We start from the raw sequence: 13,283 nt of genomic DNA, 5'->3' as shown, positions 1-13,283 counted from the left end.
TATTGTTGATAACATTCCATTTCTTAATTTAAATAGTAGCTATGTCATTGAAACTATTTTAATGTAATTCTCTACGTTTGCAATGCCTGTAATAAGCTTTAAAAATTTGTACACATCAAATGTATATTTTTGGTTTGGCATAAGGTACTACTGTGTAATTTCTCCTGAACGTTTATTTGTATACTATATTCCTATGGAAACAAAGGCAACTTTCTCAACATGTAAATAACACATTTTTTACCTGCTGAAACTGTAACTTACCTTGCAGTGGTCACTACTTTTTCTGACCAGTGAACATGAGGTTAACTTGTCCTGACCATGCTTTGAGAAAGTAAACTAGCTGATAGTCCTGCCTGTAGAAGGAACAAGCACTTAGGAAAAAGGAAGCTGACTCCAGCTGAAGGCTTTTACTGTGATGGGCATGTCGTGTAGCCATGGTTAATAGCATTTTGCTTTTCAGAGCTCAGTGTGCCACACAGAGTGACTTAAGAAATTATGGTCAATACTTGTGGAAATTTAAGAAATTGAAAGATTATATAAACAGCTCATGTGAAACAATTCAACAGTACTGTAAAATGCATATCTGTACAAATTTAGAAGTCATTAAAATTTTCAGTCAGTCTTATGTTTGGCAATGTTTTATCTGTTGCTGGTTTTGTGGCTGCCATGTCATGCATGTCAGTAAACTAAGGAAGGTTTTAATAAATAATTAGCTGTGTCTTTAACTACTGAATTCCACAGCATCCCTTCTTGAGACCTGTTGCTTTGGAAGGGAAGCTCTGACAAGCTGCCGTATCAGAGGACTTGAGGAACTTGGAGCATGGAGCCCTTCTTCTATCAGAAACAAGCATCTGTACCCTCATACTTCAAAGGTAAGATAACCTTCCTTGTGTAATGCAAGCAGCTTCCCTGACTTCATGTCTGTCTGAGCTAGTGCACCATTCGAGTTGACTTAGCCAGCTGTGCCTGTATAGAGGAAATTAAGTGTTTTTAATAGGAGAGTATTATTTTTAATTCCAGGGAAGTGTTTTACTGAGTTGTTCACCTACGGGTTACACATATGTTTCTATGCTAAAGTTGAACCATTGTTGAATATAAAATCATTTGACGTGACTATTTGGGCAGTCTGTTCAGAGTTACTTGGTTAAGCATAAAATTGGTGTTTCAGCATTGTCTTTTAGTATTCCATGATTGTGAATGCTAGGACAGTTGAACCAAGCAAAAATTACAAAAAAATGTTAGCTGCCTTTGTGTATGTAATATTTCTCACAATTAAGTTAGCAGTATATGACTAATGGCAAGCATATGACTATTCCCAATGTTTTCTCCTGGTTCCTGTAGATGTGCCTAAGGAATCCGCCGCTCTAGATGTGTGGATATCTGTAGCGTCCCTCTGTACAGAGTGAATACAAAATCTACTGAGACGCAGCACTCTGAACTCTGCAGACCAGACAGAAGACTTTTCTCAGGTAAATACTCTATTTGTAGATGCTTTTGCTTACATATTGTACTTGAAAATTTGAGATTGGGGTTGTCACTTTTTCTTTAGATAATAGCCCAGAAGGTGTAAGCAATTATTATGATCAGTGCCATAGGTTAATGTAACAGAGCGAGTGAATGGAAATTGGGTAACAATACTGCTTAGTGGTAGTATTAGCAACAGGTTTTTTAAACCCAAAGCAGTACAAAACAAGAACTTGCATGTCATCCGTAATAATTTAAGAGCACTAATAGGATCAGAGCCATTTAGTGGGAATACAAAACTAACGCTTCCTCCTCCCTCGCACACAAGCCAAATTAGCGATCGTAAGAAATCCCATGCATTTTATATGAGAGGCTGATTTAATGTAAAAGCTTTTATGCATAAGAGCTTGTTTCAGATGATATTTGCATCTTGTTCTCTTTTTCTAGACAGCTTGCATCTGCGGGTATTGGCCACTGTCTAATTAAAGAGTCGGAAGACTCGGGTCAAAAGCATAGAAAAGCCGAGCAGCCAACAACTGCTGGAAATCTGCAGCCAGTAGCACCATGTCTGGTGACACGGTGATACCTGCTGGGGTTTGTTTTGTTAAGCTGCAGGGCTGGGTGTGTGCAGGCATTTGTGCCAAGTTGGCAGCTGAATTGCACATCTAGGGCCAAAGACTGTAAACGTTAAGTACCAGAGCCTGGTTCAAAGAGTAGAAAACATGGCAACAAGGTATTTTTGGCAAGGGTGAGGTGAATAGACAAATGAAATCCTACGTAAGCTTGTGTTCAAGTTTCCTTGCCTCTCCTGTGACTTTCTCTCACTTGTGGTTGTTTAATCTCAGGTTATGTAGCGTAATTCAGCTGTCCTCCCCTCCGCTGTAATTCTGGTTTTCTTGTAATTATTAATGCTGAAATGCACCCTAATGTTTAGAGGTGATAAGATGGTTAACTCTTATGTATGCTCTATTCTGATTCTTTCCAGTGTGTCTTTCTAGCAAACTAAAATACTTGACAAAAAACAAGTGCCAATGAAAAGCTGAGCCCGTAGCAAAGAAAAACTTAACTGAAACAACCTTAGAAATACTTAAATGAAAACAAAATTGTAAGAGAGGTAGGGACGGGGCGTAGAGGTGGAAAACTTGCTGAAAGTATTTTAGTGAACTCTAACTTTGGAGCAATGCCACTTTTAGCCCAGAATAGTGCCAGTGAAAATTTTTTATCTGGATTGTTGTGGAAATAATTTTGTTCACCATAAGTGCTTTTAGACTGTAGTTGTAGAAGACAGCAAATCCTTACTAGGCAACCAAATGCTTTTATTACAATTTTTTTCTGGATTTTTACATACCATGATTGCTGCTACTGCATGTTCATTTACATTCACAAGCAAAAGGAGTTAACTTGCAAAAAATAGGTATTTTTAATTCATTTTAAAAATAGAAGAAAAATCTCGCCGCAAAGTTAATAAAAAACATTGAAGGACTGTGCTGACAAAGTGTTTCTAAGCTGCAAAAATCTGGAAAGTTACAACCTAGGCTTGAAAATACTGTTTGGAATTTCATGTCAAAAGCAAAGCACAACGTATAACAAATGCAGTTAGACATTATGTCCCTACTTAGCTAACCAGTGTTGGGGCTAAAGCACTGTTCTGCGTGCTCTGTATTAATGCCTGTTAAATACACGTTCAAGGCATGCGGTCACAGTTCTTGAATGGAATCTGCTGCAATGGATTGGAGTGGCCCTGCACGTCTCCCACATGTTTATGCAGCAACCAGTGGTGATCAGAGAGCACATACGCGCTGAAGACAGTGGCAGGAATCTGCTTCTGTTGAACAAGTATGTTCCAGTATGCCTATGCTGAGAACAACAAGTAAGATGACTGATGTGCAGCGGTGAGAACCATCAAGAACAGTGGACTGAGATAACAGCCTTCAGTTTCGGAAGTTGTGCAGGTTGCAAATGGTGAATCCTGATCCAGCCTCCTTCTCCCTGCTAGCATGACTCATTTTCATCAGTCTCTGTGGGGCTTTTGCCTTGGGAAGAAAACAAGGAAGAAGAAATGCCATTCTCCGGTATGGGTTGCAGTGATGGCAGGCATCTTTCTTGTAAGATTGGCACTTCAGTCAAGTGCAAGTAAGTCTCAAAATAATCCACGGACTCCCCTTCTTGAACCTCTGCTAAAATCTGGTAGTCCCCAAAACAGATGATGCACTTCCATGGCAGGTCTGTTTTGTTTAAGTAACCCAGTTCTGTTTGGTCCACTAGCAGTTTTGTTTTCTTGCTCATGTTCTTTATCTCAAAACAAAATTCTGAGCTGTTCAGTTTTCTGTAAAACTGCAATGAAAACTGAATCCGAGAAACACGAGTATCCATTAAGTTATAATGGCAGACATTAGAATCGCGGCCAAACTTGGCCATTTCATCTGCTCTGACCTGTTCTCGCTTACAGAAGTTCAAGCAACGAAACATCATCTTGTCTTTTTGGCAAGGATGGTAGAAGGTCATGTGGAGACATGTTACTGTTTCTTCAGTTTCAGCTTCTTCAAAAGAAGTCATGACGAAATGAGTCCTCCGAACTACAAGAAAGAGGTAAAATGACAGCATGAAATCACTGTAGTACCAAAAAAAGTGACTGCAGCGTGGCATTAAGATACTTCACGTACTATTGTATAGTGAGTTTATGTAATTTATAGCAAATTGGCTGACAGTAAATGTAATGAAACCACTGGAACAAAGAAGTGGGCGTTGAGCCTACCCAGTCCATGACAACCATCATTCCCCACCATTTTGCCAGAGACTTGTTCGGTGACCACAGCTAAGTGACAGATTTGCTGAATTCTTTCCAGCAGTCAATCTCGCATCTGTCGCAATGGCTGCGTAACACTTCAGAACTCCGAAAAACACCCACAACTGTAAATTGCTGCCAGCTAGTTCTTTCTGAGGATCTCACAGGTAGATTTATCTTTGCAAGAAATATGTCACTTAGCAGTGACAGTAAGGTTTCCTTTATGGACTTAAAATGGAGCATCAGTAGTACTGTCTGGGCCTGCGTGCTCTTGTTTTACAGTGTAGTCCTTTGACTAGAAGGTATCAAACGACTTTTACAAATGCAGTCTGACTGTAGGCAGTAGTATTTCAAATGCGTATAAAGCATTCTTGGCTCTTTAGTCATAATTCACCTCTTGTATGAAACAAAATACAGTGTTTAGAAGTGACTGATGTGCCAGTATGTAAAATGAATGCAAAAGCTGGAATATCAGCGAGACCTAAAGGAGGAATTGTCACCAGCTCTAGGTATTTCCCTGTTGCCTATGGCGAAATCCTAGTTATCTGCTGCAGAAGTACTTAACTAGGCACTAAAAATAAATAACTTCTGTTGGGTTTTAGTTTGGCTTTTTTTTTTTTTTTTTAAGCTTCTCATGTGCAGCACAGAGACGCTTGCTTGTAAACTGAGTTCTGTTCTAAAGTCTGAGGAACTGCAGTGCATCCAAATCTTATCTATGAGACGTCTCTGGAAACACTGTGATCTGGTCCTCTATACATGCAAGCTCAGTATTTTCCTGCGCTGAAAGTTAGTCTAAAGAAAGAAAAGGCTGGGTACCTAAAGTAGGAACCAGAGAATGAGTTCTCAGTTAGTCACCGGAGAAACATGCGAGCAGTCAATTAACTGAAATAATATAGTACAGATGTTTGTCATGTTTTTCCTTCTAGATTGCAATAAGTTCCCAACATGTCACACACAGATCCTGTGGTTTCTCACCAGCTCTAGTCAATGACTGACACTGAAAAGCAGCTTATCATTTAATCTGTTTTTTTATGGGTAGGTGAATCATCACTGCAGTTAACTGTTCTAACTTGTGGGGTTTTTAAAGGCTAAATTATACCACTGTACATTAACTCCAAGCACAGTGAATGGTGGTGTATCAGTGTGTCACCTTCTGCGTGAAACCTGAAAATCGCTTCCTTCTTCTATCTTTAACACAGTAACAGCAATAGTTTAGCAACCTCAGCTTGTGTGCTTAGGTAGGCTGCAACAGTGCTTCTACCAAGCTTAGATGATTAGAGAAATAGAAAATTTCCAGTAGCTCTCAGAGCTCACTTTAAAACCAGGAAATACCATCTGTGCTTCTGACAGAAGTACAAAGAGATGCCCTGATGGCAGGTTATTCCTGCGGTGGCACCAGTATCCATCCCTCTTCCTATTAGTATGCCTCAACTCCAGGGAGCTGGAAGTGGCTCTGTGAGCAGCGGGATGGACTCTTTCTGTGCTTAGTTCTGCTCTTTGCTGTTTTGCACCAGCAGGAGGACGTGAGATGTTATTCGAGGTCAGCTTTGGTTAAAGGGGAAAACCAAGTCATTTCACTTATTTTGCAGATCCACCTACAGGGACAGTTTTCTGTCTCAAGATTTGGGCTGAATTTGATATCATCTTAAACGCATGTTCTGCTTCTGTTAGTATCTTCCTTCATGGCTTTCTGAAATGGATCAGGACTGGGCAAAACAAAGGAATATAAAGAAATATATTTTGAGAAATCTGCAGTGTTTACAGCTGTGTATCAGATCAATGCACAATGTTGGCTTTATTCACATTTATGAATGTTACAAATGGCTATGTTTATTAAATAGGGAAGGGGAAGAACAGCTACTGATGGCTTCAGCAGCACATATTGAATCCGGATCTCAGCAGCTCCCACAGACCCCGCTATCTATTCATGATCTGCTTGTGTGCCACCTCGGGCATCCCCAGCTCAGCTGCTGAGTCCTGCGTTAAAGGTTTATTGAGGCTGCACTGAACATACTTTCATGTAAATACTGAACGAGTGTCTATTTACTAGATGGTAGCAGACAGGAGAAAAATTTCAGAGAACTCCCAACTGGAGATGGAAACTAGTCTATCGTTAAATCCAGGCTTCTCCTGCAACTGCAAGGTTGCATGTTGCACTGCTGTTGTCTGTACCTTAATTTGAGTCAAGCGAATCATCATCTTACCGCTTGCCCATTTTCAAACATTGTCTCCTTCAGCGTGTGTCATTATCCCCATTATTAGAGACAGGAGAATGACACAGAGTACTAAGAGCAAGGATGCCTAACCTGTGAACCATAGGGCTCCTCCTGGACTCTTTAAAGATGTTTTCAAGAGCTATGACTCCTTCTACGATTTACTGCTCACAGATCTCTGCCAGTTTGCTTTGGCAAATCTAAACATAAGGGTTCAACCTGTGTGTCAAGAGGAATAACAACATCCGTGTTGTTGTTTGACTTTCCTTTGAAATGACCGTGGACTTTGAGGCAGGGGCAGCGCAGAATGTGGTTTTCCAGCACATTACACAAGGACAGCTATCCTTTGCGTCTTCCCCAAAAGCGTATTTTTTGCCCCCTGCGAGAGACGACGGGCCACAGCCGGCGTTTCAAACTCTGCTCATCCCAGCGCCGGCTTGCCCCGTGTGCTGGTGCGTGTACCCTGCACCCAGCAAGCCAACAGCTCCTCGGCAAAGCTACTTCTGCCAGCTCCGAACGTGGTTTTGTGAAAAATAACCATCGTTGCTGGCGGTTCCCGTGAGAGTATGCCCAACCTTGTTGCCCGCCCGCGGACACCCCAGGCAGGACTCCGTGCCCCGCAGCCCCGGCCACCAACTCCTCGCACGGACGGCAGCAGGGCGAAGGGCCGGAGCTCCCCGAAAGCGTTCACCGAAGCCGCCGCGTCCGTCGGAACTTACCGAAGAAAGGCCGCGTCTCCCCTGTGCCCGTACGCGGGGACCCGGCACGCCCCCTTCCCCTGCCGGCGGGCGGGCGGGCGGCAGCGTCTCCCGCCTCTTTCCCTCCTCCGCGCCGCGGGGGACGCTCCTCAGGCGCCTGACGGACGGGTCCGCTCCGGGCGGGCTGCGGCCGCCGACGGCTCCTCGACACCCACGTCCCCCCGGTACGCCGTGAGGGAAGGCGGGGAGCGGGCAAGGGTCGCGGCGGTGCGGGCCGCTCGACCGCCGGCAGGGCCTTCCCGCCAGCGGGGCGGGGGCTGGCTGTGAGGGAAGAAGGCGGCGGCCGCCTCCGGGGCGGGAGGCGCTGGGGCTGCCTTGGGGCCGGGGCACGAACTTGAGGGAGTTTTTCAGAAAGTATACCGAGTTCTCCTTTTGTTATAGTGTCTAAACCGGGGGGGGGGGAAAAATAGCCTCAGCTCTGTGTGAGGTTTTATGTGGGCATCTAAAAATCTGGTGCTCGTAACTTACTCAAACCCGTAGTCACAGCGATGTCGAGGACGTGATCCAGAGGTTGCAGGCTCGGGTTTTAGGCAAAATATTTCAGATTCAACTACCCCCCCCCCACCACCCGATTAACACTTTGAAAAGTAAAACACTTTAGTAAGCAGCACGTTATAAGCATAACAGTTGACTGATAGTGTTCTTAAACGGAGTGTTTTCAAGTATTTGGTTATTTGCTTTAAGGAGCAGTGATTCAGCTTCATTGCACTGCCTTTAGGAAAAAAACTAATCTTTCCTTGGCTGCTGATCGAAGCTGAGCTGAAAACTTTCCATTTCACTAGAAAACCTGAGGCAGCGCTGCCATCTGGTAGGAAAAATTGAGCAACTTTCTCTCATTCGGCCGCTTCATTTTTCTTATTAAGCAAGATTACTCCCAAGCACAGAACAAGAGGCAGAGTGTAGGAAAAAACCTGTTTCATCTCGGACTGAATCCTGGATAATCAGTGTTCTTCCTTGCCTGTGCTTGTACAGCGTTGTGACTAGCAACGTGTTGTGCCTCGATAAGTACTGTAGGTTTGATTGCTTTGGCACGGGCGGTGAAATACTGTGTTGGTTCATATAAACTATTTTTGATTTGCGGGTTCCTTTTATTTATTCCACAAACAAATAAATTACTTGTGGCTTGATAAGTTCCTTTGTATTTCTTGTAGAACAGCTTTTATCTGTGCACAGGCTAATAATGTCTGCTGTGTATGCCCTCCCCTTATATCAGAAAAAAGGGGTTAGGCTGTGTTTGGCAAGAAGTCATGTTGAAAAGCAGAGAGAGAAAACAGATTCTTCCAAGTTTCTCCCTTAGCAGAATGACTTCCTGCAGCAAGTAGGGCTGGGTATGTGTGCTCACACAAAAGCACTTTGCTGCCTTCTGGAAAAGCCCGAGTTGTGCAACCCCGGTATTTATTGCATTTGTTGATGGTTATAATTCTTGTCAGCCCTTCAGTTCCAGAAACAGCCTGCTTCCTGGGCCACGAGAGAGCTTTTCTGATAGGTTTATTCCCATACTTGTACATATCGAAGTCTGTGAGTACTTTTCCTTTTTTTTCCCTAGGATTATCTAACCTCATATTAACCGTGTGTTCCTTATTAGTTTGTGATACAAGTATAGCTCTGCGTGATTTTGTACAGGAGAGGACAGGAACTGGATTTACAGCATGCTCTTCTCTTCCCGAAGTTTCTAACTGATTGAAATACTGCCAGCTTCAGGAGCACAACTCCAGGTTTGCCCCGTGTGAGAAAAAAATTCAGGCACTCTGCTTGTGGCTTTTTTGGGTGATCTTCCTGCTAAAATGGTTACGTGGCCTACTAGAGTTCATTTCCTGTATTACAGTAACTTCTTTTTTTAATTGATATTTCTTTGGTCAAAAGCGAAACTGCAAATAAATGTGTAAAGCTTTATAGGCTTGAGCTGCACTGTGTGGTGAGCAAGCTGCTGGGACTTGGGCCAGGGGACCTGATATCAACATTAACCTAGTTGCTCTTGCTGCCGTCCTGTTTTTTGTTGTCTGCACGAACCCTTCCGCCCCTGGGGTTGTGATTTTCCCCAGATGTGCTTTCCTTTCCGGAACATGAATCTGCTCTGGCATCTCTGGAGTTATCCAACGGATAATCAAGGTGATGGAAATTTGAGCCTTTCCCCATCGGATTGCAAAGCTGGTGGCACGTGGCAATCCCCTGGACTACAAAGACAGCGTGGGACATGAAAATAAAGGTGGAGCAGAACCATGCTGTCCTTTCAAGTTGTCTTCTAGCTGGCTGGTTTTCAGACACCTGTATTCATTGCCTTGCCAATCCCTAGAGAGTAGGAAGGCCTAGGAAAAATCATGCTCATTACTTTAAATGGATGTTTCCTGCTTACGTTATGCTTGGTGTGGCTTCTCTGTGTAATTATTGGTGGCAGATTATCGATGCTAGCTATTTGAGCTAGTTAAGTATTTGTAATGCATAGGCTGAAAGACTGACTTGGCAGTGGTGGTGTATTGTTTTTCTAATGACTTATTTTTAAGGCTTCGGATAACTCTAGAGCCTAAATAGGTAAATTGGGAAAATGGAAAAATACTGTTACTGAAATCTGGAATAAAACTCCTTGACGGCAATGAGAAGTTAAGAAGCAGGCACTCCTTTATTGCAGTGCTGGGCACATGGGGGATTGCTCCACCTATCGTGTGCACCTGTCTAGTCTAGCTGTGCAGGTTAAATACACACCTGTTATACATATTCACTCAATTTCTAGAAAATGTTATACATAATCATTAACTTTCCGATAAATCATTAGCATATGTAAATGTCTTTTCACGCAGGCGCAGTGAAAGTTTCTGGTGGTCCTCAGAAGCCCTCTGGTGGTCTTCCTCACTTGTCCGCTTCTTGATCTCTCTTAGGTGATTGTGCGCAGTACGATTCTCACCATCATCTATATTAATTTACATAAAAATGCATACTATGTCTGTTCTTAAATGTAAACTTTCTAATAATTGGTCCTTCAGTCACACCATCTTATTAATATTCTTATGTTAAAACAATCATTGGTTAATCTCACTTAACTCTACTGATTAGAATCCTCGATAATTAGATCGAGGTGGGAAGGGTAAGGGGTTTCCAAGCAGCAAACTGGTGTCCATAACAGTTTCCTTAGTTTCCTAAAACAAAACAGTACAAATCAACAAATCTTTATCAAAGATTCTGTCGTTAACTGATTTTAGACAATACTTGAATTCTTATGGTTACACATAGTACATTTTCTAAAGTTCCTAAGTTCCTATGGCTACATTTCAAACTTAACACTCCCATACCTATGCTTCACGATTTTCTACTTCTTAATCAAACTAAACTCTTTTATGTGATTAATTTTTTATTTCTTTACCAGAATATTTGCAGCAGTACTAGGAGCTCCTACCATTGCTTTCACTCATGATTGGCTTTGAAAATCTGAGAGTCAGTGAGAGCAAATATGTTTTTTTCTCTTTCTAGGAAGTTCATAGTAGGTCAGAAGAGTTACAGAAGGTGTATTGTGGGTTAGTGAGGGGAAGGACTGTTTTTTGATATCTGTGTTGCAGCTAATTTTTTCTGAATGACTCAACATGAAACCTTCCTTCCCGAGCTTCCTCCCTATGCTTTAACACACCAGAGGTTAATAAACCTTACCAGAACACCCTTAGTGTTTTCTTGAGCGCTCTGGCACATGGTGCGGTTGGCATGGCTGTTAATGGTCTGCCTGGCCAGGCACGAGTTGGGAACACTGTGATAATGTTTCTCAGAGACTCGGGAATCGTGTCCTTTATAGTTCTGTTTCTCTTGCTATGTAAAAGCCATTCTGCAGACATTTGAGGCAAGAGATAAGACCAGTACTAGCCTGGACCAGTCTGAAACTTCCTATTTCTCTCTGCTATTTAAATTAACATGGTGAAAGTCTCCTTATTGTGTTGAATCAACAAGAAGTCTGGCTTGATTTCAGTGGTGCTGAGATTTCACCACAGTTGGGTCCTTCCCTCCTAAGGCCAGGTTTTACATGTGATTATCAAAACTGCCAATGTAGTGCTTAGGTTTGCCAGCTGTGTGACAGGACGGGTGTAGGTGTAAAGGGGTGATTGCGCTTGTAAATGTTGTGTAAGTATGATTTCCGTGGTTTTCTGGTGGCCCTTTTTTTGGTTACCGGCTTTCTCACTCACTGATACAGCTTGTCAGTGGTGTCATCGTGTAAATATTGAAGCGGATGCAGTGACCTAGTGAGACCTCTTATGTCAAACCTTGCATTAGAAATGCTTACAGTGGATTTGAATGCATTGGGGTTTGGTTTTAAGGCAAATACGTAGAGATGCCGTTTTTCTGCAGGGTGGGCCTCTCGCCACAAGGGGACATCAGCAACGCGCTCGTGTTTTGAGGTCATGCGTGTGGAAGATGTGAAGTGCAGCCTCTGTACTGAGGTTAGCAGAAAGCCTGCGAAGAGCGTGATAGGTGAGCAAGGTACCCCCCAGCCCTCTCTGTATTCCCCTGGTTTGTGCAGCCCCTCAGGCACATCTCCCGAGGGACGTGTGCTCTGTTTGCCGACTTTCCCCAGCATTAAATGTCTCGCTCTTGTCTTATTGCGGCAGGCGCCTGTCTTGTGGGCCTGGGCTTGCTGGGTGGCAGGGGGCATGCTGCCACTGTGCCTCCTTTGTCCAAGGGTTTGTTCTTCTGGGGTGGCACAGGGGTGACCTGAAATCGTCCTTCACTCGTTCGGGGATGTAGAGAGACACAGAGGAGGAGGTTGGTGAGAGCTGATTGCTGCTTTAGAGCCATAAAATCCAGGCTGGTGGATGTGTCTGTTTGTGTGTAGACAATGCTAGAGTATAATAATATTCACAGCCTACACCTGTAACATGTGTGTTGGGTTCATATACCAACCTGTGCCCTCCTGCCGCTTTTCCTCTCTACTTCACAGCCTATTTCTTGATCCAAACCACGTTAGCACTGTGGAGGGTACAGGGACAGGGGCCAGTAGGTGGCAATGTGTGACCAGACATGGGGAGCCACCATTTGTTTGGGGGGTTCTGGTGTTTTGTGGTTTGGGTTGTGTTTGTGGGTTTTTTTTAAGTCAGAAACTTCATTGTGATATTGTGAGAGCTGTTGTGGTATTGTGAGAGCTGTTGTAGTACTTGTAGGTTAATGGTAGTATTGGCAGTGGTAACTTCCAAGAGTTTGTTTGGGAAAGGCGTAACAGAATACGCAATGACCTATAGCTAGGTTCTGCAATGAGTTATTGCTACCGTACAGCAACCAAGCACCTCATGTTCAAACAGGAAAGAAATAGGCTCTTCTCAAAGACATGCGTATGCCAAAAATAAAGCAAGATATCCAGCTGGATCTCAGCGTGAGAGGGAGGAGAGATGCATGGGAAGGAGGTGTGTTCGCTGAACTTTTAGATCCCAGTGCTAAGAACAGCTCCACTCTATGAAGCAGAGGGGAGGTCTTGCAAAGGAAGAAGAGAGAGCACAGTTCCCTCTATGTTTATTTACTTCTTTGCTCCTTGTTTACTCAGGAAAAAGAACTCTTCCATTTCCCATATCATCTGACCTGAGTAAACTGATGAGGAAGCTCGTGCTGACTACTGAAGAGAACTGTTTCTTACAAGATAGACTTTGTTTATAGCACTCTCCAAGTTCTCATTTTCTTTCTCTTTCTACATCGTGGTCTGCCCTTGGTCCTCCTCCTGAGCCCCTTTGGCTTCTCCCCTTTGCTTCTTTCTTGTCTGTCTGCTATCTCAGTTTCTCTTCCATCTTCCTGCCCCTCTTGCTGTCTGTTGTTCTTCCCTCTCACCATTCTCCTGATTGTTTTTCCAACCCCCTCTGTCGCTCCCTCGACCTGTTGTTTGTTTTTTCTTCGAGGCCTTTCTCCCTCTGTCTGGATTGTCTCCCATTCATCCATCCCACTGCCCTTATTTCTGCTTTCTCCCCAGTCTGCTTTTCCTGCTCTGTGCTAGGCACCTGTGGAGTGATTTACAGGACAAGAGAAACCATGCAGTCATGGGGCAGCAAGTAAACAAACACGGGGAAGAGCCTGGGAGGTGGAACAGACTGATCTGTCTGTTGGCAT

At 43.5% G+C, this 13,283-nt stretch overlaps 2 protein-coding genes across 9 annotated transcripts in view; one reads left to right on the top strand and one right to left on the bottom strand.

Annotated features, from left to right (window-relative positions):
• Positions 1–2,769: 2,769 nt before the first annotated feature.
• On the bottom strand, positions 2,770–7,578 carry TIFA (TRAF interacting protein with forkhead associated domain). The gene is made up of 2 exons (XM_075038281.1): positions 7,182–7,578; positions 2,770–4,040 (listed from the first exon to the last, which is right to left on the bottom strand). The coding sequence occupies exon 2, from the start codon at positions 4,018–4,020 to the stop codon at positions 3,457–3,459; it is 564 nt and encodes a 187-aa protein (XP_074894382.1). The 5' UTR covers positions 4,021–4,040; positions 7,182–7,578; the 3' UTR covers positions 2,770–3,456.
• The window catches only part of ALPK1 (alpha kinase 1), a 71,895-nt gene continuing 65,905 nt past the window's right edge, over positions 7,294–13,283 (top strand). For 5 of the 8 annotated variants that reach the window (XR_012651944.1, XR_012651945.1, XR_012651946.1 and 2 more), the window contains exons 1-4: positions 8,986–9,426; positions 10,016–10,093; positions 10,579–10,650; positions 11,544–11,666. The gene's annotated coding sequence lies outside the window, so the exon portion shown is untranslated. Of the gene's footprint in view, positions 7,385–8,985; positions 9,427–10,015; positions 10,094–10,578; positions 10,651–11,543; positions 11,667–13,283 lie in introns of those variants that run through there. The other 3 variants (XM_075038197.1, XM_075038172.1, XM_075038186.1) reach the window with 3 other exon arrangements.

This window comes from Buteo buteo, chromosome 1 (assembly GCF_964188355.1).
Source record: "Buteo buteo chromosome 1, bButBut1.hap1.1, whole genome shotgun sequence".
NCBI classification, from domain to species: Eukaryota; Metazoa; Chordata; class Aves; order Accipitriformes; family Accipitridae; genus Buteo; species Buteo buteo.
The sequence above is the reverse complement of the archived record's forward strand: the minus strand, read 5'-3'. Positions and strand labels throughout refer to the sequence as shown.

Excerpts from the sequence above, each read along its gene's own strand:
- TIFA (XM_075038281.1), bottom strand. The coding sequence starts at position 4,020 with ATGACTTCTTTTGAAGAAGCTGAAACTGAAGAAACAGTAACATGTCTC.